The 24,486-nt window shown below is 44.0% G+C and overlaps 2 protein-coding genes across 4 annotated transcripts in view; both read right to left on the bottom strand.

The window, feature by feature from the left end:
* gsk3ba (glycogen synthase kinase 3 beta-a) overlaps positions 1 to 6,836 on the bottom strand; it is a 29,955-nt gene extending 23,119 nt beyond the window's left edge. For both annotated transcript variants that reach the window (XM_080498050.1, XM_080498051.1), the window contains exon 1: positions 5,914 to 6,836. In XM_080498050.1, the coding sequence (XP_080354176.1) occupies positions 5,914 to 6,001 (88 nt within the window). In that variant the 5' untranslated portion in view covers positions 6,002 to 6,836. The remainder of the gene's footprint in view (positions 1 to 5,913) is intronic.
* A 2,435-nt stretch (positions 6,837 to 9,271) lies between these two features.
* gpr156 (G protein-coupled receptor 156) lies at positions 9,272 to 24,164 on the bottom strand. Of its 2 annotated transcripts, XM_080498054.1 has the most exons (10): positions 24,043 to 24,164; positions 20,563 to 20,715; positions 16,012 to 16,139; positions 15,785 to 15,920; positions 15,589 to 15,699; positions 14,359 to 14,484; positions 13,777 to 13,872; positions 13,211 to 13,447; positions 12,327 to 12,485; positions 9,272 to 11,631 (listed from the first exon to the last, which is right to left on the bottom strand). In XM_080498054.1, exons 2-10 carry the CDS (start codon positions 20,701 to 20,703, stop codon positions 10,330 to 10,332), a joined length of 2,436 nt encoding a protein of 811 aa, XP_080354180.1. In that variant the 5' UTR covers positions 20,704 to 20,715; positions 24,043 to 24,164; the 3' UTR covers positions 9,272 to 10,329. The 2 variants fall into 2 exon arrangements, with proteins under 2 accessions (XP_080354180.1, XP_080354181.1); XM_080498055.1 differs by lacking the exons at positions 20,563 to 20,715; positions 24,043 to 24,164 and adding an exon at positions 18,425 to 18,489.
* Positions 24,165 to 24,486: the final 322 nt, after the last annotated feature.

The raw sequence follows: 24,486 nt of genomic DNA, 5'->3' as shown, positions 1-24,486 counted from the left end.
TCAAATTTTTTTTAAAAAAGGCGAGTCGTCTGCATGCAAATACTAAAAAAATAAAAATTGCTGATTGACCATGCAGGGCTTGGATCGTTTCAAAACCAGAAAATCTACATTTTGACTTCGGAAACCACATAAGAGTGTGGAGCATTGATGGCGTTAGCCATTTTTAAATTCGCCGGCAGTATGAGCCTGTTTTCCAGGCAGCATTATTGATTCTAAGATGAATAGGTCCTGCATAGACTCATCCTCTCACAAGACGATGCCCATCCCGGATCCATATGCATACATTGCACATTGTTGTTCAGGTTTGCGATGAAAAAGCCGAGGATAGAAAAGAGAGTGGAGGTGAAAAGTCTGGTTTTATAGGACCAAGTCTGGAAAGACAAACTTGACGAGAGATTCAGAAATAGACTTTCCAAGACCATGTGTGTGTGTGTGAGAGAAGGATGAATACGACGGCCTACATATTCCAGCAGGGCCATTTCTATGACGCCTCTGCACTTCCTCAAACCGTGAGAAAAGTCTGTTCATAGTCACAGACATTGTAGACAACACACACTCGCAGCACAGCACACAGTGAGAGCTCACACTGATAAGAATAGGGAATGACAAAGCAATCAGCACATTTTAAAACCGCGTGTTTTTGCGTTTTGCATCTGACTCGAAGCGCAATGTGAGGCCTGATCTTTGACACACTAATCTGTTAAAAAAAAAAAAAAAAATCCACAATCCTTTGCAGGGACTCTCAATCTTCACACTTATTTATTCTTCATCATATAAGGGACGCAAACGAAAAATCACGACCAATATGCGCAAGCATATTTGACTTATTTTTTCAGCTGGAAGTATCTTTACATTCTCATAAGCCAACCCGTCCTGGACCACTTCCTGAAGTGAAATTAAATGAATGTCCCGAGAAATATAGCACACACGCCTTAATTGCCCCAAGAAAACCCAACGGGAATCAGAACAATTACAAAAGAATGGCAAGAATGCTGCCCGTTCCGCAGGGACACACAATGCAACTATGATTCCTTTGTCAACCGGCCTGCCACCGGAACACAACCAATGTTAAACACAGGCCATTATTTCATGCACATAAGCTGTATTACTCAGCGGCAAAGTGACACTGGTTTGACAGCTGGAACTTGTAGCCAGAGGCGTCAATAGTCAATTCGGGTCACCAGACTGGCTCAGGCCAGGCCTGGATACGGCCAACATGCAAACACAGTGGGGGCGACCACTGCTCTACCAGTGTAGAGCGATAACAGAACACTGTGGGCTGATTAGTCAATGACACCAAACTGGGCAAATATGTTTGTTTTGTTTCCTGTAGATGAACAACTCGATCATATATTACATTTCGAGTACAAGTCAGGAGAACCAACCACATTTAAACCCACCGGTGGTGAAAATGTCCTTCGTATTGCATGATAATGAGGTCCTCAACACAAACATAAAATATATTAAGAGGGTAATGTGCTTTAATAAAGTTTACTATTGGCATCGTAAGCATTAACATATGAGAGAAAGAAATATTCTACCGTCGTGAGAAATTAGGGTTCTGAGATCTGACTCTCAAATGGATGTATTTGTAGGGAACTATGTGAATTATAGCTTTGAGCCCAAATTCTTTTCAACAACAGACATCTGTCTCTAAAGCAGGACATTAAGATGAAACATCATTGTACAAACTCCGATCATACTGCCAATTTATAGCGTTTGTCTCTGTCCCCCTCCCAAGAACACCAGAATGAAAGGTAAGAAACACAGGGGCGTGTCTTGGTGTTTATGATTAACAGCCAAATAATAAGCAGCATTAGCTTTCGATAAATGTTTTAATCTTCAATTAGAATCATAACACAATAGCCAATGAAGCTAAAGTGTGTAAAACTGTTTGAAAATTGTGACAACTTATTGAATTATTGAAATGCTCGTCTTATTTTCTCATCGTGAAAGTAAACTTCGACAAACGCTTCATTGTTCATCAACTAGTAAGAACCGCAAGCTTGATTTAGGCCGTCATGAGAGGTTAGGTTGACCCAGCTGATACGTTGTCGCACCAGTAATCTGTTCCAGTAGGAGAGGAACCACAGGCTCACACGCTTGGAGTCATGTGCTTCCCTGAGGAGCCAATGGTGCGAGGGCAGCGTCTTCTGGCTTTTGACTGAAGGCTCGGAAGCCAGAATCCCAATCAAACAGTTGATAATGTTATTACTGTTAAATAATGCAAAATTGGCATACGTTCAACTGTTCAATGAAGACTTCTATTACTCCTGATTTCTCTTGTGCTGGTGTATGTGCACTGAAGTAGGAAAAGCAAACATCAATCCTAAAGCTAGAACTGCTCTTACAATTGAGGTTCTTCTCTAGTTTAATAGATTATGACAGAATTCCTTGCAGCAAAATGAGTACTCACAAAAGGAAACAAATTCACATTGGGAAAACTGCTCTATTAAGTCAATGCCTGACTTGATAATGAGTGAGCAGCTCCTCTGGAAAAATCTGGACCTTGATCAAGGACCCCCGTAGAAGTGTTGATGAGAGAGAAAAGCAAGCCTTTTTTTTCCCCCTCCACCACTTTCACACCCAGATTTTACAAAGACAGTTTGGGGAATCTCACTCCTCACATCGTTTAAGTGATGACCGCATAATCAGTCCAAGGCCCAGAGCTCTAAGCCTCGTTTCCCCCGTGCGGAAAGTGCAGGGGAAGAACGGAGCGGTAACGGCCACGTGTGAACGGAGCCGTATCTGCTGCGTTTCCTCCGGAGAAAGTAGGTTAAAATGTAGGCGGGGGTTTAGAGCTCCGCAGATATGCGACGTTGCAACAGTGATCTCAGCCGGGGCGGCGGCTCTGGACCTTGCGAGCGAATGTCGCCCCGGCGAAGCGCCACCTGCAGACACTCTGGTGGCTGGCACCGCTGGATGCGACTGCCGAAAGCAAGAACGTGACGCGAGGACAGACCTCGGGGCCGCTCCCGTGCCCCCGGCGCACTGTGTGTGGACGTGCTCTGAGCATGATTGTCACGTTGCATCACGTCCCACTGGAGCTCCGGCCGGCGACGTGACGTGACGAGCGGACTCGGACCGCCGTCGACACGTGGTGCGCCGGGACATCACGGAGGTATGTCCTCGCCTCGGCTGCGGCCGAAGCATCTGCTCCCCGAGTCCCGGCCTCCCTCCCCGCCTCTCGTCTGCTCTTCGGAGACCAACGGGGCTTTAAGACTATGGCGCAAGCCAAAAGCAAGCACCCAAAATGTGCACAGGCACAAGCGCTCTCACAATTGCTCCACCGTTGGTGTGCCGATTCACTCCATTACAGGAAAATCCAGTCACAGGAATGCCACCAGTCACGGAGACCGGGCAACGTTGGAATGAGTCATTTGACCAATGTAGGTGTATAGATTTTAGATACCAGCATGGTGTGGAGCTGAAGAGCCACAGTCGCCCCTCTCTGCCGCCATAATGACTACGCTCAGCCACCAGACAGACATTGATCGTCTTCATATTCGCCTTTCCCTCAGAACTTGGCTCCCTTCTGAATCCTGAGTGATTCTGTTGGTTCTTGTCTCGTCTGTAGGCCCTGCTGTTTCATTTGGAATCAAAAGAGTTTAATTAGTTTCATTTTGTTTCCCCATCATCACTTGCAAAGTGTGAGAAAGACACGGAAAATGAAAAGGAGAAAAGAGGGAAAAGAGAGAGCTGCAGCTTTGAAATGCTAAACAAGCCGCTTATTGTTCTTGGCCAGCTGCCTCACCCCCCAAAAAACAAAAAACTAAGGAGTACTCATGTGGGCGTGTGCGTCTAAGCATGTATGTATATGCATGTGTGTGTGTGTGTTTCCGTCTGCCTGTGTAGGAGGGGTAAGAGCATTCTCTCCAGGATCTCACACACACACACACACACACACACACACACACACACACACACACACACACACACACACACACACACACACACACACACACACACACACACACACACACACACACACACACACACACACACACACACACACACACACACACAGCTGCTTGGGATCATCAGCCAAGTCATTCACACACATGTGAGCGAAACCGTGTCCAAGGGTGTACGTGTGCACAGGGATGGTGGAGGTCAGAATAACGGTAGATGACACACTGGTGAAGAAGGCAAAAATAAGTTGAGTTTGATTCCAGCAAGGTGACATGATGTGGTATGAATTCAGACCGAAGTACATTTGTGATCAAACTGACAATGTCTGTATGCAAAGCCTCTATGCTGAAAAATGATATGTTACTTTTTTTTTTTTTTTTATTTAAAGTTGTGCCAAATGCAGAATGTGAGCTGGTGGTTGGTTTATTTTTCTTTTATGGTGCAACACTACTCCAACCGAGGACATGTGAAAGGAAAAGTTGGCAGCCATGCTTGGATAAGACAGGAAGAGGTGTTGTCACCTTACTCAGAAAGGCAAATACAGTCAAAATAGGAATAATTTAACATGTAATGCCGGGTGGAATAGATCAGCCCAACCAGTGGCTTGTGCCCAAAATACAAGTCGGCCAAAGACTCCGCAAGCGCCTACATTGATCAAACTTGGGAGTAAAGTGATTATGCCTACCAACTGGCCATTTTATCCTTCGTTCCATTTAAAAAAAAAAAAAAAAAGGAATACAACACCCGTGCATTTATCTGGGGCAAGACACGTACAGGGTTTGGGAAGGGAGTGCATCTTCCTGCTCATGCTTGTGTGTGTGTGGGTGTGTGTGTGGTAGTCCACTAAGTGGTTTCCAGTGCCAAGGCCCAGATGAGAGCCGGAGGCCTCTCCCCACTAAAACGCATCATGATCACATCTCAGCTGAAGCACCATCAACATTCCTGAACAGACACCTTTGATTAATTTAAAAACACACCTGACCCGGTGCAAGAAATGGTCGGGGTCCAAATAGGGTACTGTAGACGTCTCAATCCAGGACAAAATACTCACTTTATATTGAAGACACCGCAGTCTGAAATTTGATTTCAAGCAGAAAAGTGGGTCATGCAATGGTGCAGAGTGAAGGTGAGGTTATCCTAAGCTCTTTCAGGGTTTTTTTTTTTTTCTGATAAAAGCTCCATTTGCAACATGAAATATTAAAAGCGGAAGGATCCGGGACAACGTGCTTTGAAATTCGCAGCAAGATTTAATTTAGTGCAGAAGCTGTGGGGGGAAAGAGACGCGCACATTGACCCACACTGCCTGCCAGCCCCCCCCCCCCCAGGAGTCAGGCAGTGGAAGGCCTCGTCGGTCCGCATGGCTTCCTCCCTGCCAGCCCGTTCCAGAGCCAGTCTCCGGCACGGTGCCACGGTGGCTTCGTGAACAGGACACGCCGCGTCACGCTGCCTCCAGCCGCGTCGCGACGTCTAATTCAAGACACGGCCCTTTTAGAAATAGGACCTGTAAAGCAGCCTCCCGAGCAGGCTCGCCGGAGTCGCCTATGGGCGCACCTTCCGCTTTGACAAGTTGCGTAATAAACCGGCCCTATCGCTTTAACTCCATTACGCACATGATTGGTGCCGTCGGAGCGACACCGCTACGAGACCTGCTGGACAATAAACGACGCGGTTTCTGCGGTAAATGGCGACTGCTTAGTGGCTAAAGCTGGGCCGGTGCCAAGCCTATGTTCCCGTGGCCCCCGGCCCCGGCTCGACGCGGCGCGGCCTGCTCCAGCCCGGACAGGACGACTGCCCGGCCCCGGGGCGGCGCGTCAGAGCGCATCGGCGTCCAAGCAGCAGAGTCACACCGAGCAGCAGCGGCTCGCCGTCCAACCTCCGTCCGCGACACAGATAACATGACAGGGCTAGGCTAACCGTGCTAATACAGGCTTTGACACACCGAGCGAGGCCCCGGGTTGCATGCGGACCGGCTGCTCTTGGAATTACCGGGACTGTACTTACTGCTGACTTTCATGCTGCCGAACGCGGAGGGCTGCGGCACCGGCTTGCAGCTCTCCGCGAAGGATGTGGTCCTGGGCCGACCCGACATGATCCAAAAAGCCCTCCTGGTTTCACTCGGCTCCTGGTGGAGACTGACTCTGCTTAAACGGCGGGGCTGATCGATCCGCCGAACCTTCTCATCCAAAAGGGATGACAGCGGATTTCAAGATCACGTTAATTCACAGGGAGAAGTCAGAAAATAGGTCCAGTTTCAGCCCCACAGTCCTTCAACGCCGCTTCGTTGCACCTTTATAATACAAAAAAAACAAAAAACTACCCTTTCTTTCACACCGAGGGTCAATCAGAGCATCGTTTCTTCCTTTATGTCCCCGGTTTTTCTCTCAGCGGGCCCTTGAAGACACGTCTCCGACTAAAATAGTCATGAATCTGGCCTCTCCCTGTGCCCCCCTCTGCTCCGAACCAACAGAGATTTCTTTCTGGGTGCGGAGTCAATCCCACGAAGAAGAGAAGAAAAAAAGAAGACGAAGAAGAAACGAGTTCAAGTTGCTGATCCGGTGCGGATCACAGATAACTGCGGCGTTTTCTTGACGGTTCGGGACACATGCAGTTCCTCTTCATATCCCGATGTGGAGGCTCAATGATCCGACTGCCATGGCGGCTCCCTCGCTGTACCCGAGCCTCTACACACCGTCCAACGGAAAATCCGCCAACTGCCACACTTCTCCGCACGCGACACGCTGACGATACGCCGACTCAAAATCACGCCTCGGTGTCTTTACCGGGACCTCGCAAAACGATAGCCTTGGAGTACGAGGGTGCGACGATACTGAATTTCTTTTTTATTCCTTCCCAATAGGTTTCGGGCTCGCAGTCTTTGTCGCTGCGCAGGTTCGCTACGCCTTTTTCGTGCAACAGCTTCAGGGACCGCTCCGTTGTGCGGGGAGGAGGTCCACGCAGTCGACGTAACTCGCAATGGAGAATTGTACTGCTGTGAACGCGCAGCCCGTGAATCTGGGGTGGTGGAGTTAGCCTATCAGAGGAGGTATCCTTCAAAAATGGGCGTTTACCGTGTTCCTGTTGTCCAATGAGAACACTGCCCCCGAGCACCACATGGCATAATTTGCTCGGCACCGCCCTCTCGACTTCAAAGGCCTTTTCCCCGTACCGCGACTCGGACAGTGGGCGGGCCTGCTTTATTGATTGATGGCTCTGTGGACCAATCAGACGCCGAAGTCGCCCTGCCAGTTCAAATGGACCCAGCTGTCACAGAGCACCGGTGGTCCTGCAGCACTGTTGCTATGTTAGTCACAGAAGCCCATCCTCTATCGCTCTTCGACACTTTATATCTCACCTCGGCGCTCCAACACATCCATTTCATTAATGTCATAACACCGGAATTCTAACATGTCCCAGGCTGTGTGCACATGCAGGTCGATTTACTTCAACTCAGTACATTATGTACAAATTCTAATTCTTATTCATATCATTCTTATTAGTCATGTTATTCTTAATATTATCCATCAATCTTCTATACCGCTATCTGTGCAGGGTGGTGGAGGGGACTGGAATCCCAGCTTCATATGGGTGAGGGCAGTAACCCTGGACAGATCTCCAGTCCATCACAGAGAAAACACACGGAGACAGACAACCACACAGACTCACATTCACATGTAGGAGCAATTTAGCATCACCAATTAACATCACATGCATGTTTTTTTTGACTGCGGGTGGAAACAAGAGTACCCAAAGGAAATCCACATGCGCATAGGGAGAACATGCAAACTCCACACAGAAAGACCTAGCTAGTATGTGAACATAGACCTTCTCATTATGGGTTTATGCATTTCAGTTTATGCGTTTACCCATTTTACAATTAGGATTGTTCACGTGACAAAGAGAACCACCCCTTAAAAATCTGCAAATATATGACAAATATCATTGGCATCAAATTGGGTAACACATTGACAAAATAAATGTTGTAAAGACTTTTCTTCCATTAATAGGAAATAGTATTTGTAAGGTAGATCCACAAATGTGGGTTGAGTGATGTCATATTTGCTTCTGGGAGATCTCGAAACATTATACTCTTCATGTACGTATATAGAATGCATTACCAAGGATGTTATGTGATTTCTTTAACCCTCAGTTTGCCTTTACTTCAACCAAACGTTGAACTTGGCTGGAATGTCTTTCCTCTTTCACAGTGATAGGTGAGCCAGTAGCTCATCTTTTGTGTGGGTTATTTATACTTTCTCGTGCTCCGTATCAAAGGGAATTCCTCCCAGGCTGTCCTTCAATGGTTCATATGCAGAATAAAGAGCACCAGCATCTCCAATGTGGGCAGCTGAGCGAAAGTAATACAAGACACTGTTTTGCCTTCCGAGCAACACTTCCCCCGGCAAACACACATTTTCCCATTAAAGGAAGACATACAGAGAGAGAGCAAGAGAGAGAGGAGATAGTGTACAAGAGTTACAGCCAAGGAATGGTAAGTATATAAAAAGAATGTAAAAACATGAGTGGAGATAGAGCTTTTGTTGGTGTTGAAACAATATCATGACTCAATCTTGTGAACTTTTTGGTCACGCTTAAAGTCACATTGTACAGGATGGCTAATGTTTTTCAATGTTGGTATATTATTATTTGTTAAACAGTCATGAATGAAAATCAGAATTAGACTTGATGCACACAGAATCACCAACTGAGCAGAGTTTACAACAGCTTAACATACAGATTTTACAAGGTTAAGTTAGTTATTTTTTTGGGGGGGGGGTCAATATCCTGACCTAAATGATTTGTGCTTTCATAATAAGAACAATTAATAGCTGAACCATTAGAGTGCTTTACGGTGGCATCTGTATATTTCATTATAACTGTCTTATGTTGAAATTAAATCTTTCATAATGGTTTGACTTCATGCACTCTGGTACAGAGAATTAAAGCAGCATAGAAATACAGATTCATTAAAAATGATAGCATGAAAAGTGAGAATGTGGCTTAACAAAGGCTCATTTTTGGCACGTAGCCTGTTCGCAGGGTCAATCCAGGGCTACATAAAACCCATGATTTACACACTTTCCATTTGACTGCTCCTGCTTTGGTGGATAACATACATTATAATTAATAGGGGTGGACCTCCTGAACGAGTGATGTGAAGTTTCTTCTGCACAGATAAACACTTTATATTGTTGAGTGGTAACACTGACAAGAATTGGAAGTTTGTTTTTGAACATCTAATGCAGTTCTATTAGGAGTTACTGCAAATTGTGAAAAATAACTTCATTAACTCTTCAACCTCGTTCAATGAACCTTTGAATGTGCACACGTTTTCATTATAATGTTAATGCAGTACAGTACAGTCAACACTGTGGGTCAATCTGGACCTCTACTTGCAAGAAGATAATCCTCAACATGGTTTTTAACAATTCTTGAATTCATTCATGAAATACTTAAATACTTAAAGAAGCAGCAGTGAAAGGCAAGCTAAGTTTTAGAGCAGCAGAGCTGTCGATCCTGTGAATGAAGACCACACATTTTGTTGTTGGTTTTTTTTCTCCACTTTTTCATGTCGTTTCCTCCAGTAAACATGACTAAAGTGACCAGTAACAGATCTGCTCTCTGTTAAAGAAAGCAGCTTGTCAGCTTGATGAGCAGGTTGAACAGGCCTCCAGACTTCGTTTTATGATCATGGCCTAGTTACTTAGTTCGTTCCTGTCAAAACGTGACGTTTATTGCACTACACTGAAATGGGGAGAAGTGATACACTCTTACACAAGCAGGTACATTGCGTGGTGGTAGTAGTGCCAATTCAGTGAAACGAATCGACTCAACATGATGAAAAAATGTGGACATGAACTGTTCTCACTGTAGCTCAGTTCATAATTGAACATTGTAATAAATTAACATTCAAAGGAATGTTATTAAAATGCAACAAATTCTGTAAAACAAATCATGAACAAATAAATATGAAAATAAATACAGCATTTGCACAATATATAACACACTGGACTTTCTATAAACATGTAAAAATGTGTTTTGAATCTCAGGTTTTAAATGGTTGTTTTTTTTTCTAAATTAATTTGTTTGACTGGGTTTGAATGTCAAAGTCTGTCATTCAAAAATAGAAATGTAAAAATAATGACATTAATAAAATTGAAAAGAAAAAAAAACCCAACACTATTTGCATATTTCCCAAATATGAAAGAACGTCTCTGCCTCAGAATACAAGATTCAACAATATGGCTCATTCCTGTTGAAAGCTACAGATTATCTCCCATTCAAGAAGTACATTAGCTTCATATACAGTACAAAGGTTTTTGTGTCTGCTTCACCAGCAAAGTTAATTTTGTACGTCTCTCCGAACATCAATACAAGAGGTTGAAACGGATAATTAAGTAAAGTGCTTTAATCGTGAGTTCACACAAAGGTGGGTTTCAGGTCTTCCTTGAATACCACCGGGCGCGAGGGGCGGTAGAGGCCGGTGTAGTCGTCGTACTCGCTGTCGGAGGAGTCTGAGGAGCTGTCGGAGCACATGAGCGAGCCTCGCTGCAGACATGAGTCACAGTACGGGCGGTGGTAGTAGCAGTAATCTGTCGAGCTGCTCGAGTCCGAGTCCCAGTACCCACAGGAGTCCCTCATGTGTTTACGCTGCCGGCCGTTCTCCACGCTCACTTCCGCGTCTGCCGAGGCCATGCGGTGTTGTTCTGCGCATTGTGAGCCTGAACATTTGTGAGACCTTGAAATGCATCCTTGACGTTTTCCGCTCGCTTCCAACTCGTTCTCCGAATCCTCCCCCGCCGTTACCGCGTGAAGGTCGCTGTTGTGAAGCGCGTCGGCTGCAGCGGGACCCTCCGGGTGCTTTCCGGGATTCTGATGTTCGCAGGTGTTTCTCGTCCGCCCACAGCTGGCAATGTCTGACGCTGCGTAGAAGCACGGCGGTTCCAAACCCCTTCTGGGGGAGTGAAAGGGCGGCCGGCGCTTCCTCATTGCGTAGGGCGAGATGCTGGGGTAACGGAAGAGGTCGGGGGGATGGGGGGACCGGGGCGTCTGCGGGGAGAGAGGAGAGAGCGTGGAGGGCTTTCGCTGAGAAGACGCTCTGGATGCCTGACCGGGAGATCGAAGGGCGGTTTCTGTGACCGCGTCCACACTCAGCTCCTGGAGGACCTCCTGCAGCTGTTGGCTGCTGATGAAGCCAGAGGGTGGGGCGGTTGGTTCCAGTTGCAATGTAAGGCCAGCGCGGGCGCTGAACACTTCAGCCCTTTCACGGGACTGTAGAGAAGTGACAAACTGAACGGTCCCCTCCGCTGTACGCGCTAACCCCGCGAAAGGAGGGGACACGGGCTCTGCTGCGTCTCGGTCGGTAGAACCAGTGGCGGACGCACCCCTCTGGGTTTCAGGGGAGGAAACCGAGGCGGGAAAGTCAGGAACCGGCTCAGGAGACAGTGCAGCAGCAGGTATAGAAGCAGGCGTAGGAAGCGGGTGAGGTGAAAGTTGAGCGGGTGCAAGACTGGAGACTGGGTCTCTCGGAGAGACGGAAGAAGAAGAAGACCAGGGTCTCTCAGACTGAAGCTCCGTGGTCTGCGTCGATGAGGAGTTAAAGATAGTGGTGGAGGAATCTATGTCCTGAGCATGAGGAGGGTGGCTCGCTGACATGAGTCGTAATAGTTTATCCTTGGCGTTGTTCACCTGCTCCTGCAGACCATCAATTACTGCGTTTTTCTGAAACAGTAGTGGGAAAACAACAGAATGATTTTTTTTTTTAACAGAAATGACACATAAAGGATTTACCTGTGAAAGGAATTTGCAGATATTATAGTCTTTTAATTTGTATTCTAAAAAAATAATTGCGAGGAAGCCACGAACTGCATTGATTCACTTGTACTTGTTTTTGAGTGCGTTTTTAGAATGTCAGTAAACGGTAGATGGGTATCAATCAGATTTCCCTGCTTCAGCAGCCTGAGTTTACACTGTCAATCACATTTACTGATACACACACGGAAACAGCTGTCATACAAGGTAAACAACCACCGTTGGCAGAGTTCGGTGCCTTGCCTAAGGACACAATAAACTTTGTATTGGAAGATGACCCACTTTAAAGAGCCTCCTGTTTATACTCTATATTGTACATTTCTATATGTATAGTTCCCATCATCTTATATCGAAATAGTGTTTCTCTGTTTGCTGAGATATTTGTATATTTTCACATGAAGACTGCAGCAAGTAGTTTTTTTTCTTGGTCGGCACCAGTAACATGCACCACATTAAAGGTACCCAGGACAGCCAATTAATCAACACATCATAAAAAAAGTCAAACATAACACAAAACACCGTGATGTTACTCAAAGGTTTATATCTCGTAAAACAAAACTCGTGAAATATTAAAAATTGTGGGGGGCAAAAAATGCAGGCAGTACCTCATTAAGGAGTTTTTTCATGGAGCTGTTTTCCCCCAGCAGGTAGCAGATCTCGTCCTGGCTGTAGACAGACGGCTGGCTCTTACTGGGGCTGCTGAAGTACTTGGCCATCTGACTGGGGTTGTTCTGATCATGTTCAAACTGCCGCCACTGGGTCAGCTGCACAGCAGCAAGGGGGAGAATTCAGATGGAAAAAAAAAAAAATGTAATTAATGAACGTGTCACACTAACTCCTAGCAGTGGTTCTGCTTTACATTATCATCCTGTACTCGATGTTATCGGCACTGTTTGACATCGGAATCTGTCCAGGTGTGCTTGAGTGCATTGCTCATTGTTCAAATATTTCCCTCCTTTCCGCCGGAGATACATTCCTGCGTTATAACATAAACCCGCTGCCAGACTCTTTAAAGAGTCATAAACCTGTTTGCAACAGCCTACGTAGCCTTGACTCATAGACACCCTCTGTGTGAGTCACACTCTGCTGAGAGACATGGAAAACCTAACGGAAACCTCAAGTGCAAGCATCACAATCACTCATAGAAATGAAGTGCTTTTTTTTTTTTTTAAACAAAGAAAGTCATACACAGCTGTCATTCTATCATTCAGTCTGTTGCATGTCTCACTACCTGTCTGATTAATCCTCACAAATCCAGACATTGTATCCTACTATTGCATGACTGAAACTTCACCGATGTTCTCTCATACAAATATGCAAAAAAAAAAACACTATAAGGAATTACATGTTTGAAGTGAATTTCCATGAATGGAAAACTCATGCCGTTTGTCCAAAGCTACAAGCTACTGACATTTTATATTTAATAAAAGAATAAATGTTGTATTCCTTATGATTTCTGTCTGTGTGCCTTGTCGTGTCTGTTTCTAACCTGAGGCACAAACAGCATGCAGTTGGTAGCGAGTGTACAGATGAAGATGGCTCCCGCTACCGTGCTGCACACCAAGTTGGGCCAAGCCTGCAGGAAGATGGACACAGGGATGGCCACGGCGGAGGAGAAGATGACCAGGGTGACGGCTGTGATTATGGTGGGAGACTGGTTGACGGGAGGATGGCTGACATTACTGGTCAGTCCAGCCAGATAGACGCCATAGAGGAGGAGACCACCCTGAAAAGGCCCATGGGGCAAAGCAAAGGAGTTCATATATTACAACACATTTAATAGTTCATTTTGAGCTTTTTTTGACATAATGAAGCTATAGGAAGGTTTTTTTTTATTTCCTTTTAATAAATGATCAAAAGACTTGAAAGCAGTTTTTGTTCAAGTTTTTTAGCACAAACGATTAAAATGATTCATTCAATTGCATTTCCATCAGCTTTTCAGTTTGTGTCTTAGGCATGCGGGATGACTAACGTGCATCAAGTTAAAACATGACCATTTGGCAGCAGTTTAGTTATTAATTGTATTTGAAAGGAGATCGAATAAGCCGGACTTACCTTCTGGAAAAGGATGAGAATAACCCACAGATTCGAGTATAGAGAAGAACACGTGTCCATCTGAGTCAAAGAATAGGAAATGTCCCTCTCCATCTTCTACAACAAAAAACACATATATCAGTGAGTTGACACTTAATATTATTTCTCGTAATATAGCTCTTGCCATATGGAAAAAACATAGTTACATTTGATGAGATTCAAACACGTATCTTGAAACAGTCAAACCACATTTAAGATCCTTACTTCAATTGTACAGAATAAGAATAGGCATACTATACACACATCTTATATGGAAAGATACAAATTGTAGTACTTGTGTATCTTGAAACAGTCAAACCACATTTAAGATCCTTACTTCAATTGTACAGAATAAGAATAGGCATACTATACACACATCTTATATGGAAAGATACAAATTGTAGTACTTGTGTATATCAAAATACAATATATGCATTTTAGAATAACTTCAAATATTAAGGCTGGAGGATGAGTGATTAAAAACCGGGTGAACAACTAGTACTCACATTTCATCCTCGCATTATTCTGCAATCAAAATTTCAAAAGACCGTCAGGATGTCCTACCTTGACAACAGCGCCAACAGATCGTGAACACCTGATGGGATCGGTGAAGTTCCAGGTCGTGAGGATCAGCATGTCCACCAGGATCAACAGAGCCACCATGCCCATCAGCTGGATGTCTCGGATGATCTGAGGCAGAAAGTAAAGTCACCAATAAAAAAAAAACGACCGTTTTCCTCCCACGCAAAATCTTCTTGCACATGTTAAAACTCATTATACGTGGGTGATTCTCAGACACTAAATACCAAGGAAGGATGATTAATATGAAAACAGTACAGGAAGCACCAAAATATAATGGAGAAATGTATCAAGCTTTAATTTGTGTTTCATTGTGTAAAATGTGTTTTAGAACGGCAATAGAATATGAATTATACATATAGAAAAAAAGGTGAAAATGCTCTCATCTTGGCCATAGTTTGTCAAGTGCTGTGTTTGATAAAGACAGAAGCATCTGCCGTTGCTTTAAAATATATAATTTTCTTAAGTTATATTACATTTAAGTGTAGGGTATTTTTGGTTATGTGTTACAGACGACATTGAAAACACAAGTACGACCTTAGTGTGGCGAAAGTTAACCTGCAATCACAGCAACGAAAGTAAATTACTGATGGGATTTTGCATTTACAGCGAACTCCATGTCGTTAAAAGAAAAACCTGGGAACACTGGAGCTTCCTCAGCTTTTAGGTATGTTGTAATGTTAAATCCATTGTCCCATTTGATTATTGAATTATCAGGAAAATGCTGAGTATGAATGCAATGCATGGAATCATAACTTATAACAGTTCAGTTTGCCATATGTATATTGCAGCTGTTGATACTGTGATGACCATATCTTTGTGATACACTGTGCAGCCCTCGGAAAAGCTACTTTCATGCATTGGGTGGCAGTAATGAGTCACCTTTTCCCAACTTGAGTTTTAATTGTTGCAAACAGCTTGTTGCTCAAGCCTGAATCTGTAAGTGCTGCTGCTTCTTTTTATTTGGCTTAATGCAGTAAAACCAGCTGAGTGACTTAATTCACTAACCTCTGGTACAAAGTGGAATTACTGATCCAGTTAGATTGTTGACTTCATTTCAGTTTTCTTCAGCAAAGCAATAATGTCTGTTTGTCTTTAACGAAACAAATCTGACGTACATAGTGGCCATTGAACAAAAACCAAAACACTGCACCAGTTGCTGATCTCTGCATGTGAATCAAAGATGTAACTACAAGAAGAGTAAAGCCTCCATACCACTCTTTTATCAGGCACTCGCTGGGTGAACACTCTGTACAGTCGCCACGTCTTTCCCAAAATTGGTCCAAACACCAAGGTGCTGCCCACACAGAGCATCCACATCTGAGCCTGCAGTAAAGAGTAAAGTATTATTTGTTTGCAAGTTGATGTCCGGATGCTTTAATAAAGAGCTGAGGGTGCCGCTGATGCTCACTTGTGTCACGGCTGGGGATGCTCCGCCTTGAGAGCGAGCCCGTTCATCAACAGCAAAGAGGAAGCCGCTACCGTAGGTGAGGACACTTCCGATGAGAGTCAAGATATTTAGGTTGGGGCTGGACATCTTCACTATCCTGATTATAAGACACACACAAACACACACACACACTGAATTCTTCTGTAGACAACTGTATTTGATTGAATGTGCTTCTGTCTGCTCTCTACCTGTTGTTTTTGAAGCGCAGGGTGAAGAGGAGGAAGCAGAACGCCAGCAGGATGCCAGAGGAGAGGAGCGTGCACACCATCGCCGTCAACACTGGGGAGAGGGAACGCCTTGGGAGCTCCTCTGCCATCTACACATGAAAGGTGTGTGAAAATGTCAAGTGAAGCGTGTCGGATGCACCTCATGCATGTGCATAACATCACTGATGTGATTTATGTCTAGATACAAAAAAACACAACCCAGAATTCACTTCAGCAAACAATATTTTATTCAAACAAAAAGCAACAAAGCAATCACACCTTTACGGCTGTATTCTAAATTTAAAAAAATCAAGACATGAATAAGTTCCAACTGTACGTGTAGGAGACAGTGATCACATGCTTTAGAAGTCTATATGATGGGCATGATGACAAGAGGTTCTGAGTTGACCCCACCATGATTGCGACGGGGGTTAAAGTAGGGGAAGAGGCTTCCGTTGAAAGAGCATCCAGTGAAACTGTAGATGTGAGAATGAGAGTCTGAGTTGTAAAAGGAAACCTGCCCACACTCCAGGTCCACATACACCCCGACCCTCTGAGGCTTCTCGACCAGCGGCACGCAGATCGGTGGACTGCTGAGCGCCCAGTAGTTTCCATCTCTCCTCATTCCAAGGGTCCAGAAGCCTTTTTCAGGGTTTAGCATGCCGCCTCCTTTTCTGTTCACGGATTCCAGTCCGACTCCGATGTCCCACTCAGTTTTCCCCTTCACCTGGACATCGAAGTAAAACCTTCCAGTGGAGAAACCCTCCTTCCCCAGAACACTGACACCAGGGTAAAACCTCTCTGGGTTGTCAGGGAGGGTCAGGGCTACATCACCATGACGGACTTGTTTATTGCTTTCCGACAGCACCAGTTTGGGATGAGCCGTGTTGGGATCAAAAGTCACATCCACGGCGTACCGCTGAGCCCTCTCAAACTCCGTCTCACAAAGCCTCTTCGCCTCGGCTGTCGCCGTCTCCTCCAGCTGGCAGGTGACTCTTCTGACTGCTCTCCGCATCGTGCCCACGTGTTCAACACTTTCTGCACAGACGTCAGAACAGTCTTTGACGGTTGGCATCATGGAGAGAGCCAGCAGACGGCGGAGAAGGTAAAGATCATCTCCGGTGTGAGAGAGCTGCTTTAGCTCATCGACGGTGTGCCCGAGCTGATCGACCTCCTCTTCCAGCTCCGCTATGAGTCGGCTGGCCTTTTTTTCAACTTGCCTCTGCTTGGCACTGAGCACATCCGCCACTTCCGTTTGTCCTCTCTGGACAAGTTGGAGCAATTTGTTGAAGACTTCCATGTTCTCTTCTAACTCTCTATCTGTGTTTCTTTTGCTGAGCTCAACAGCTTGATTGATTGCGCAGACTTTCTGCAGCCGGCTGTGGACCATGTCTTCCACTTCTGCGCTGATGCTCCCAATCTCAGCCCTCTTTTCTCGACTCTCGGCCTCTATGTGAATAGTGCGATGAGCCTTATGATCCCTCTTGATGCAGATCTGGCACACAAACATCTGGTCAGTCTTACAGAACAGAGCCAGAAGCTTCTCGTGCTTCTTACATACTCTGTCTTGCATGTCGATCATGGGACTTATCAGGCGGTGCTTCTTGAATGTGCCCAGAACAACATGGGGTTCTAAATGAGTCTCACAGAACGAAGCCAAACAATCTAGGCAAGATTTAAGTGCCTTGACTGTCTTCCCCACGCACACATCACATGACACATCTCCTGCTGATTGGTCACTAGTGTCAGTTTCATCTTTCTTTTCCATCAGCTCCTTAAACTGAGAAGCCACCTCTGATATGAAGGCATTCACTTTGAGGTCAGGCTTCTTGTACATTTTGTGCTTACACACTGGACACTGCAGCAGGTAAGCGCTCTGCCAGTATTTCTGAATGCATTCCCGACAAAAGTTGTGGCCACAAGGGGTGGACACCGGTTGGTTGAACAAATCCAGGCAGATGGGGCAAAGAAGCTGCTCCTTGGATAGCATAGAGCCAGCAGTCGCCATATCTGGGAACACATTCAGAGAGAAAAACAGGTGGGATTTTGATGGAATCTCAGCTCCTTGTATTTTTGTCTTACTGCTATACTATAGGTCATAGAAATACTTGTGACCAGCTAACAGTCTACATCCCCAAATAGTAACACGGTGTCACATTTCATCAAGGGGTATTTGAGGTAATCTGTTTTCACGCCATCCAAGTTCAACAACCAATACGGAAGAGGTTCAGTGAGGACGAAAACTGAAACAGCACATGAAAACATTTTCTGGCCATTTCAAAACAACAACATTATCATAACAAGGCAAAGAGAGCAGAGCTCCCGAGTGAAGTTTTCAATTTTAGGCATAAAATTAAAATAGTAAAGCATTAGATAAATCAGTGAGATGACTTACCTGGTTCCTGCCTGGTTTGCTAGTGTTCCTTGACACTGTGTCCCCTCTCGTCTGCTTTGTGTTTGGACTTTCTGGAGTCGTCCTCACTGGGCTGCTTGCTACTCGCCCGTCTCTTTAAGGCACCGGAGACCGGATGCTACTAAACATAGCTGCAGTTGTCCATCCCCATTACTATTCTGGACTGTCAATATTTCCCTGCCGATGCAAGTGGAAAGCTACAAAATCGCTCAGAGATGTTAGGCTGGTATCAGTGTCGGCTGGCCCATAGAGGGCGCCAGGGCGTCGCCCCCTGGTGGAAGAAAGATGGATTTTTTTTGTTTTTAAATATATAATATGTTAATACTGAGCTGCTGAGTGGCCATAGAGAAAAAAATAACACTTGGGAACCCGATAATAAGTCCTTACCTCAAGTTAATACCGCGAGGGAACGACATAATTTAATCCGTAGCCATGAGATAGTAACTCATTCCCTCACGTTATTAACTTGAGGTAACGACTTATGATCTCATTCCCTTGCGTCATAATGCAATACAAGTGAGGTTAGTTGCAATGAAAAGCGTAGAAAAAACGACAATGGAAAACTGCTTCTAAATTCTATATCTGATGCAGCTGACTTTGTGTAACACAGCACAGGTGCGCTGCAGCACAACAGTCTAATTAGAGCTACCGGCTCCACGGTCGCGACAATATGACGCGAGGGAACGACATCAATTGATTTGTGGCCACGAATTAAATTATGCCGTTCCCTCACCTTATAAACTTACTGACTTATTATCTTGTTCCCTCACGTTATTGTTTTTTTTTCCCCCTTTATGGCCACTCAGGGGCTCTGTATATTAATAATCTGTAATACTGTCAAAATCTGTTTCTGTCAACAAACTAACAATGGGCCCTGAACTGTCTTCGCTTCATTTTTTTATAGATATTTGTCAATAAAAAAAATGGGATTTCTTGATTTCTCTCTCTCTCTCTCTCTCTCTCTCTCTCTCTCTCTCTCTCGCTCTCTCTCTCTCTCTCTCTCTCTCTCTCTCTCTCTCTCTCTCTTTCTCTCTAGTAGTGTGTGTGTGAGCAGGCGCTTGGGATGACTTGAAAGCTTCCACCCCGAGGAGGCGGGGTTTATCGATCCCACCAATGACTGATTGACACCAGAGCGAGTGACAAAAAATTTAAACAATCAGCATCATTTCATGTCCGAATCTTGGGGCGCCTTTTAAACCGCCCTGAGCTCAGTGATTGGCTTAAAGTGAGTTCTGGTTTGTTCTTGCGTGTTTCTACGAGCTGTTGAGATGAAGAAAACTAGCAGTGAGTCATTGATTATTAACTCTGACTATCTCAGATTATCTCCAGACTAATTATTTTTAAACGCACACAAACAGAAATGTGCTCAGAATTTTGCAAATGTTTCAGGTTTATCAATGTTTACAAATGTTTAGATATGATCATATTTATTATTGAAAAAAAAGCACAGTTTATTTTTGAATTCTTTTTTGGAGGTCTCTTACAGCACTCTACAATGCTTTGAATGATGAACTGATGTGTTGTTTGAAAATATACCTGATATACCTTTTGTTTTCCCCAAACTCAGAATAACTGTCATTTCCAGTAAACCAGCCCCAAAACCCATTAGTTTTCTAAAAGGGACTAATTAAGCATCTGCTTGTATTTGTTTACAAGTACGTTAATAAAAGAGTGTTTATAAGTGCCCTGCATTCACTAGCGGTTTAAAAAACTACAATGTTTTATCACTCATTGAGGCCTCTCTCAATGTAAAAAAGGCAAGATTGTAGTAATGTGGTTTATACAAGTACTGTATTTGAATTAGTTTAACATGGGATGAAATTAAACAATAATGAAGAGCCCCACCAAGAAATCCATCACCAGCCGCCACTGGGTGGTATGATACACTCTATACGGTGAGAGTAATTAGATGTTAGGAAGTATACAAACTTACTCAAATAATTCAAACATATAAAAACAAGTAACTTTGAAAGCATTTAATATGTCCAAATGATTCTAATTTAAACAATGTAAGTGATGATTGATGGGATAACTTTCTGAGCAGCAGAATAAAAAAATACTGTGACAATATTAATTTCCGGCATTTTATCATTTCGGAGTTTGCTTTTTCGAGCACTTACCGTACGGAGACCGCATAGTCTCTGCAGAATGTCGAGGCCTTCCTGCCTGTTGACTCCGGACTGGATGAAGCACAGTGGGGAATCACACTGGGAGCTGCAGTTCAGCTCAGGCTTCATGATTGGCCTCCGTCTGTCCACCATCACACGCACATCCTGTACAGCAACCAAACCACAAGCAACATGACATTTGAATATCAAATAAAACTCTCCTCAGTAAACTGGCTTGCATCCCTTAAGAAACCAAACGTCAGTTTATGTGAGCGCCTCCTCCTATATCCAGGTTTATATTTTGATAAGCAGTTGTAGGACTTTTGGCCACCACAGTGTGGTGCTCTGACAGAACGCCGACAATCAGATCAGAGGGATTTTGTACTGCATTCAGAAAAGACCATCAGTGGAAGAACTTTCATTCAGAAGCACAAATATACTGCACATATACTAAGGTAAAAAGCAAAATACAATAAAAATAAGATGATAATGAAGATGTTCAAAACACAAGAGATATTCTTTATTTAAAAAAAAGCAACACAATGAGTCCCTCTAGTAGTCATCCTCACTAGAGAGACAAATTGAGACTGAGCACTGCAATAAGAATAGATGAGTCATACAGAACTTGCTGCATGAGTCTAAATGTGACTTATCAAAGTAAGTTGCATGCCATGTAGGTTTTCCAACTTAAAATGAATTTAAAAATATCTTACAGTGCAACAAATAGTTTCAAAATGGGTTAAAAGGGCATTGCTCTTCAGAGTACATGTGCAATCCATATTATTACATGAAGTTATACTAATTCATATTGATTTATGGATTTATGTCTATATGTTTGACTCAAATAATTGTAAAGAATATGGTTGCATGGGGCCACGGCCACCACGCTGACTGCGCCTGTATTAAAATCGGTTTCTTCGAACAGGCATGGGCAGCCAGGGCATTATTGCATATCTGCATCACTCCACCATCACAAATGTGAAACATGTACATCTGGATCATGCTCTATTGCAACGTGCATCTCCGTGCGCACAGAGAAAGAGACAAAGTGAAAAGAGAGGGTAAGAAAATGATGTTGCACTGAAACATACCAAACCTCTCATTTAATTTGCAAAGTTCCACATAAATTCCGCAATCAGCACCAGGTCATGAAAGGCATCGGAGACTGAAGAGGTAAACTTCATCACCAAACAACAGTTTGTCACTCTTGCCAGAGGCATTTTTATGAGGCTACCTTGTGTTGCACTGACATGTTCCAGGTTTAATTATGCAGCATGGTATCGCCTGATACTGTGAGCTGTATAGACTGAGACTCCGATCGTTGTAATCGCTGCAGTGACTCAGCAACATGTTGTTGAGGAAATGCAAGACCTCTTGAATTGATAGAACCTGGTAGACAGGTGACTGTTGACTGGAGGTGTTGTTCAGTATTTTGTCATCGTCTGGAGAGTGACTAAAATGACTGCAGAAAACTCGGAAGTCCATCAGAAACGGCGAGCGCGTAAACCGATAAATGTCTGAGAAGAAAACGCGACGCAGAAATTCAACCAGAGGTTGAGCATGTTGAACTGTCAAGAGAACCTCACACTGACCCAATTCAGAAAAATGAATGGCGTTAACAGAACAATGAAGCCCTCTGGGCAACATATCTGGGAAATGTCTGCAGTTCCTGTTCGTGTTCGTTCGTCACTTTCCAAGTTTAGCTCGCAGTCCTGCTTCTTCCCGCAGGAAAAGCCGACAGAGAGAGGCATTTCCGGCAGTTTTTTTTTTTTTTTTTTTAAATCCTGCTTCTGTAGGTCTCTGTTCAGGAACAAACCCGCCACCCTGCAGAGGTCAGCAAAGGTCGACCAACATTCAGCTGCAGGGGTCAGTGTGGAAGCAGCCAAAACAGGCCTCGACTCCAAGCTGAGTTAGGGTTTATGGACATGTTTTGACAGTTCAAAATAGTCACGAGGAGTGTCTTTTGAAGTCTTGAAGGCTAAACCGCAAGTAATACCTGAGCTACCTGTGGCTTTAGAAGTCAAACTTATATGTGGGCCGGGCCTCACCTGCCGGCAGCTTCGCTTTCACTTGTTCACTTCCCTTTAAGCCCCTCTTTATGCCGCCTTACTTCAATCTATTGGCCACCTGGGAATATTTTACTATTTCTGACAGGCCAAAAGGCAGAAATATCCTGTCCCCTTAAAGCTCTTAAAAGAAACAGAATAAAGTCCATTCATTGTCCTGTCAAACAGTCAGTGTATCTTAAAAAAAAAAAAAAAAACGGAGTTGCAAAACTGAAACATTCTTTTTGTGTTAGTAATCTCTTTAGAAGTTTATTCCTTTAAGCTGCCTTAGAATGCAATTACCGGCACTGCAGTCCCACCTCAAGCCGGGCGCACACCATATGAGGGCACATTGTGCACTTTGCAGCCTGGTTCAGATTAATCACCAATATTTATTCAAATTCAATCTATATTTTTTTCTTTTCTTTCATGAATCTACTGTGAATGTGGACCTTGCATCAATCCAAAACTATGACACAGTTTCTCTGAAATTCACCACAGGTGCACAGAACTGTTAGCCATCAGATTATTTATTATAATGACTTTATTTGGGAGCATCTGCATTTTACCATTTCTTCAAACTTCGGTTTGTAGTTTTTGACATTCCAAAATTAAACGTTAAACACACAGATTGATGTCGTTTGAATGCAATTTGTAGAATCAGTAAACGTAATGAAATGTACTACTGACTACTCTACTTTAACACTTTTAATGAGCCCTTTATTCCTTTCCCTTGGCCCTTTATGCATCTTTTATTTCCAGCCAATGCACAAGTGCAGCTGATCGAGAGAGAAAAAAATGGAGCGAGAAAAAAGGAAACTGTGATACCATGCTTGTGCACATCACACATAAAACTACCGCAGCAGAAACTGTAGACTTTTACAGATAAACTCAATGCATCGATTTATATTGGGTACTTTGGGTAGACATTTTATTGCAGGATAGATATTTAAAAGCGTCTAAGATGTGGTAACAGGACTGTAAAACATGCGAGAAGAATAAAGGGAGAACGGCACTAAATTTTAGAGATGGGTTTTTTTATGTAGGCTACAACTAGTTAAAAAAAAGTGAAACTAAATTACAAAAGTTTAACTGGCATTTAATAAAGGGTTCAAGCGTAAACTTGAAATATTCTATTCAAATGGTTAAAGGTTATTTAAAAAAATTATAGAAATGTAGGAAATTAAGAGCAACAGCTCTGACCAATACAGACTTGTCACTGGCCAAATACCATTTTAATACAATAATTAGTGCAACATGACGTCTCCTTGCGTTATAATCCTGATGGTTTGGTAACACATGCTCACTCCTACATGCGTCAAAGAATCTGCCTTGTCGTTATAAATTATAATTATAAATCGCTTGGGAGTGGTAGGTTGAAAATTGGAACTCGGGAGAATGAGAGATTATATATAAATAAAAAAGGAAAAAGTTTAAGGAGGCAAACCTCGGTCTTCAAAGCGCGTGCAGGTTCCCATCGCCGCGTCCCGCGTTCGACTCCATCGCGCAACGCTCCGAGAAGTTGGACGAAACACTGAGGATAAGGTAAAAGGTGGCTCACGGCCTGACATCGCTACATGATTTCCAAGGCTTCCTCCGTGAAATGGGTTCCCGTGACTTAATATCTCGCCGTCAAAGTGTCAGTCGGGCAGGATGGTGTCACTCAGGAAAAGTTCAGCCGACCACGGGAGCGCAATTTGTGCGTAAAGACGCACTGGGAGGAGACGTCCCTCTCGCTCTCTCTCTCTCTCTCTCTCTCTCTCTCATCAGTGACGTAACACCCCTTGTGGCGCCCAGTGAAAGACATTTTTTTTTTTTGAGGAGCAGGGGGGTACCAGGAGGTCACCACTGTCATCTCACTTTAATAGTTCAGAATTTGTCTTTGTAATTC

The sequence above is a fragment of the Blennius ocellaris genome, assembly GCF_963422515.1.
Source record: "Blennius ocellaris genome assembly, chromosome: 6".
Taxonomy (NCBI): domain Eukaryota; kingdom Metazoa; phylum Chordata; class Actinopteri; order Blenniiformes; family Blenniidae; genus Blennius; species Blennius ocellaris.
Note: the sequence above shows the minus strand (reverse complement) of the source record. Positions and strands in the feature narration are given on the sequence as shown.

What these genes read in the sequence shown, in the direction of transcription:
- gpr156 (XM_080498054.1), bottom strand. Translation starts at nt 20,703, where the DNA reads ATGGTGGACAGACGGAGGCCAATCATGAAGCCTGAGCTGAACTGCAGC. An exon ending in CTGCGCTTCAAAAACAACAG is followed by an intron (nt 15,921 to 16,011) that starts GTAGAGAGCAGA and finishes TCTTATAATCAG; the next exon opens with GATAGTGAAGATGTCCAGCC. An exon ending in GAGTGCCTGATAAAAGAGTG is followed by an intron (nt 14,485 to 15,588) that starts GTATGGAGGCTT and finishes TTTCTGCCTCAG; the next exon opens with ATCATCCGAGACATCCAGCT.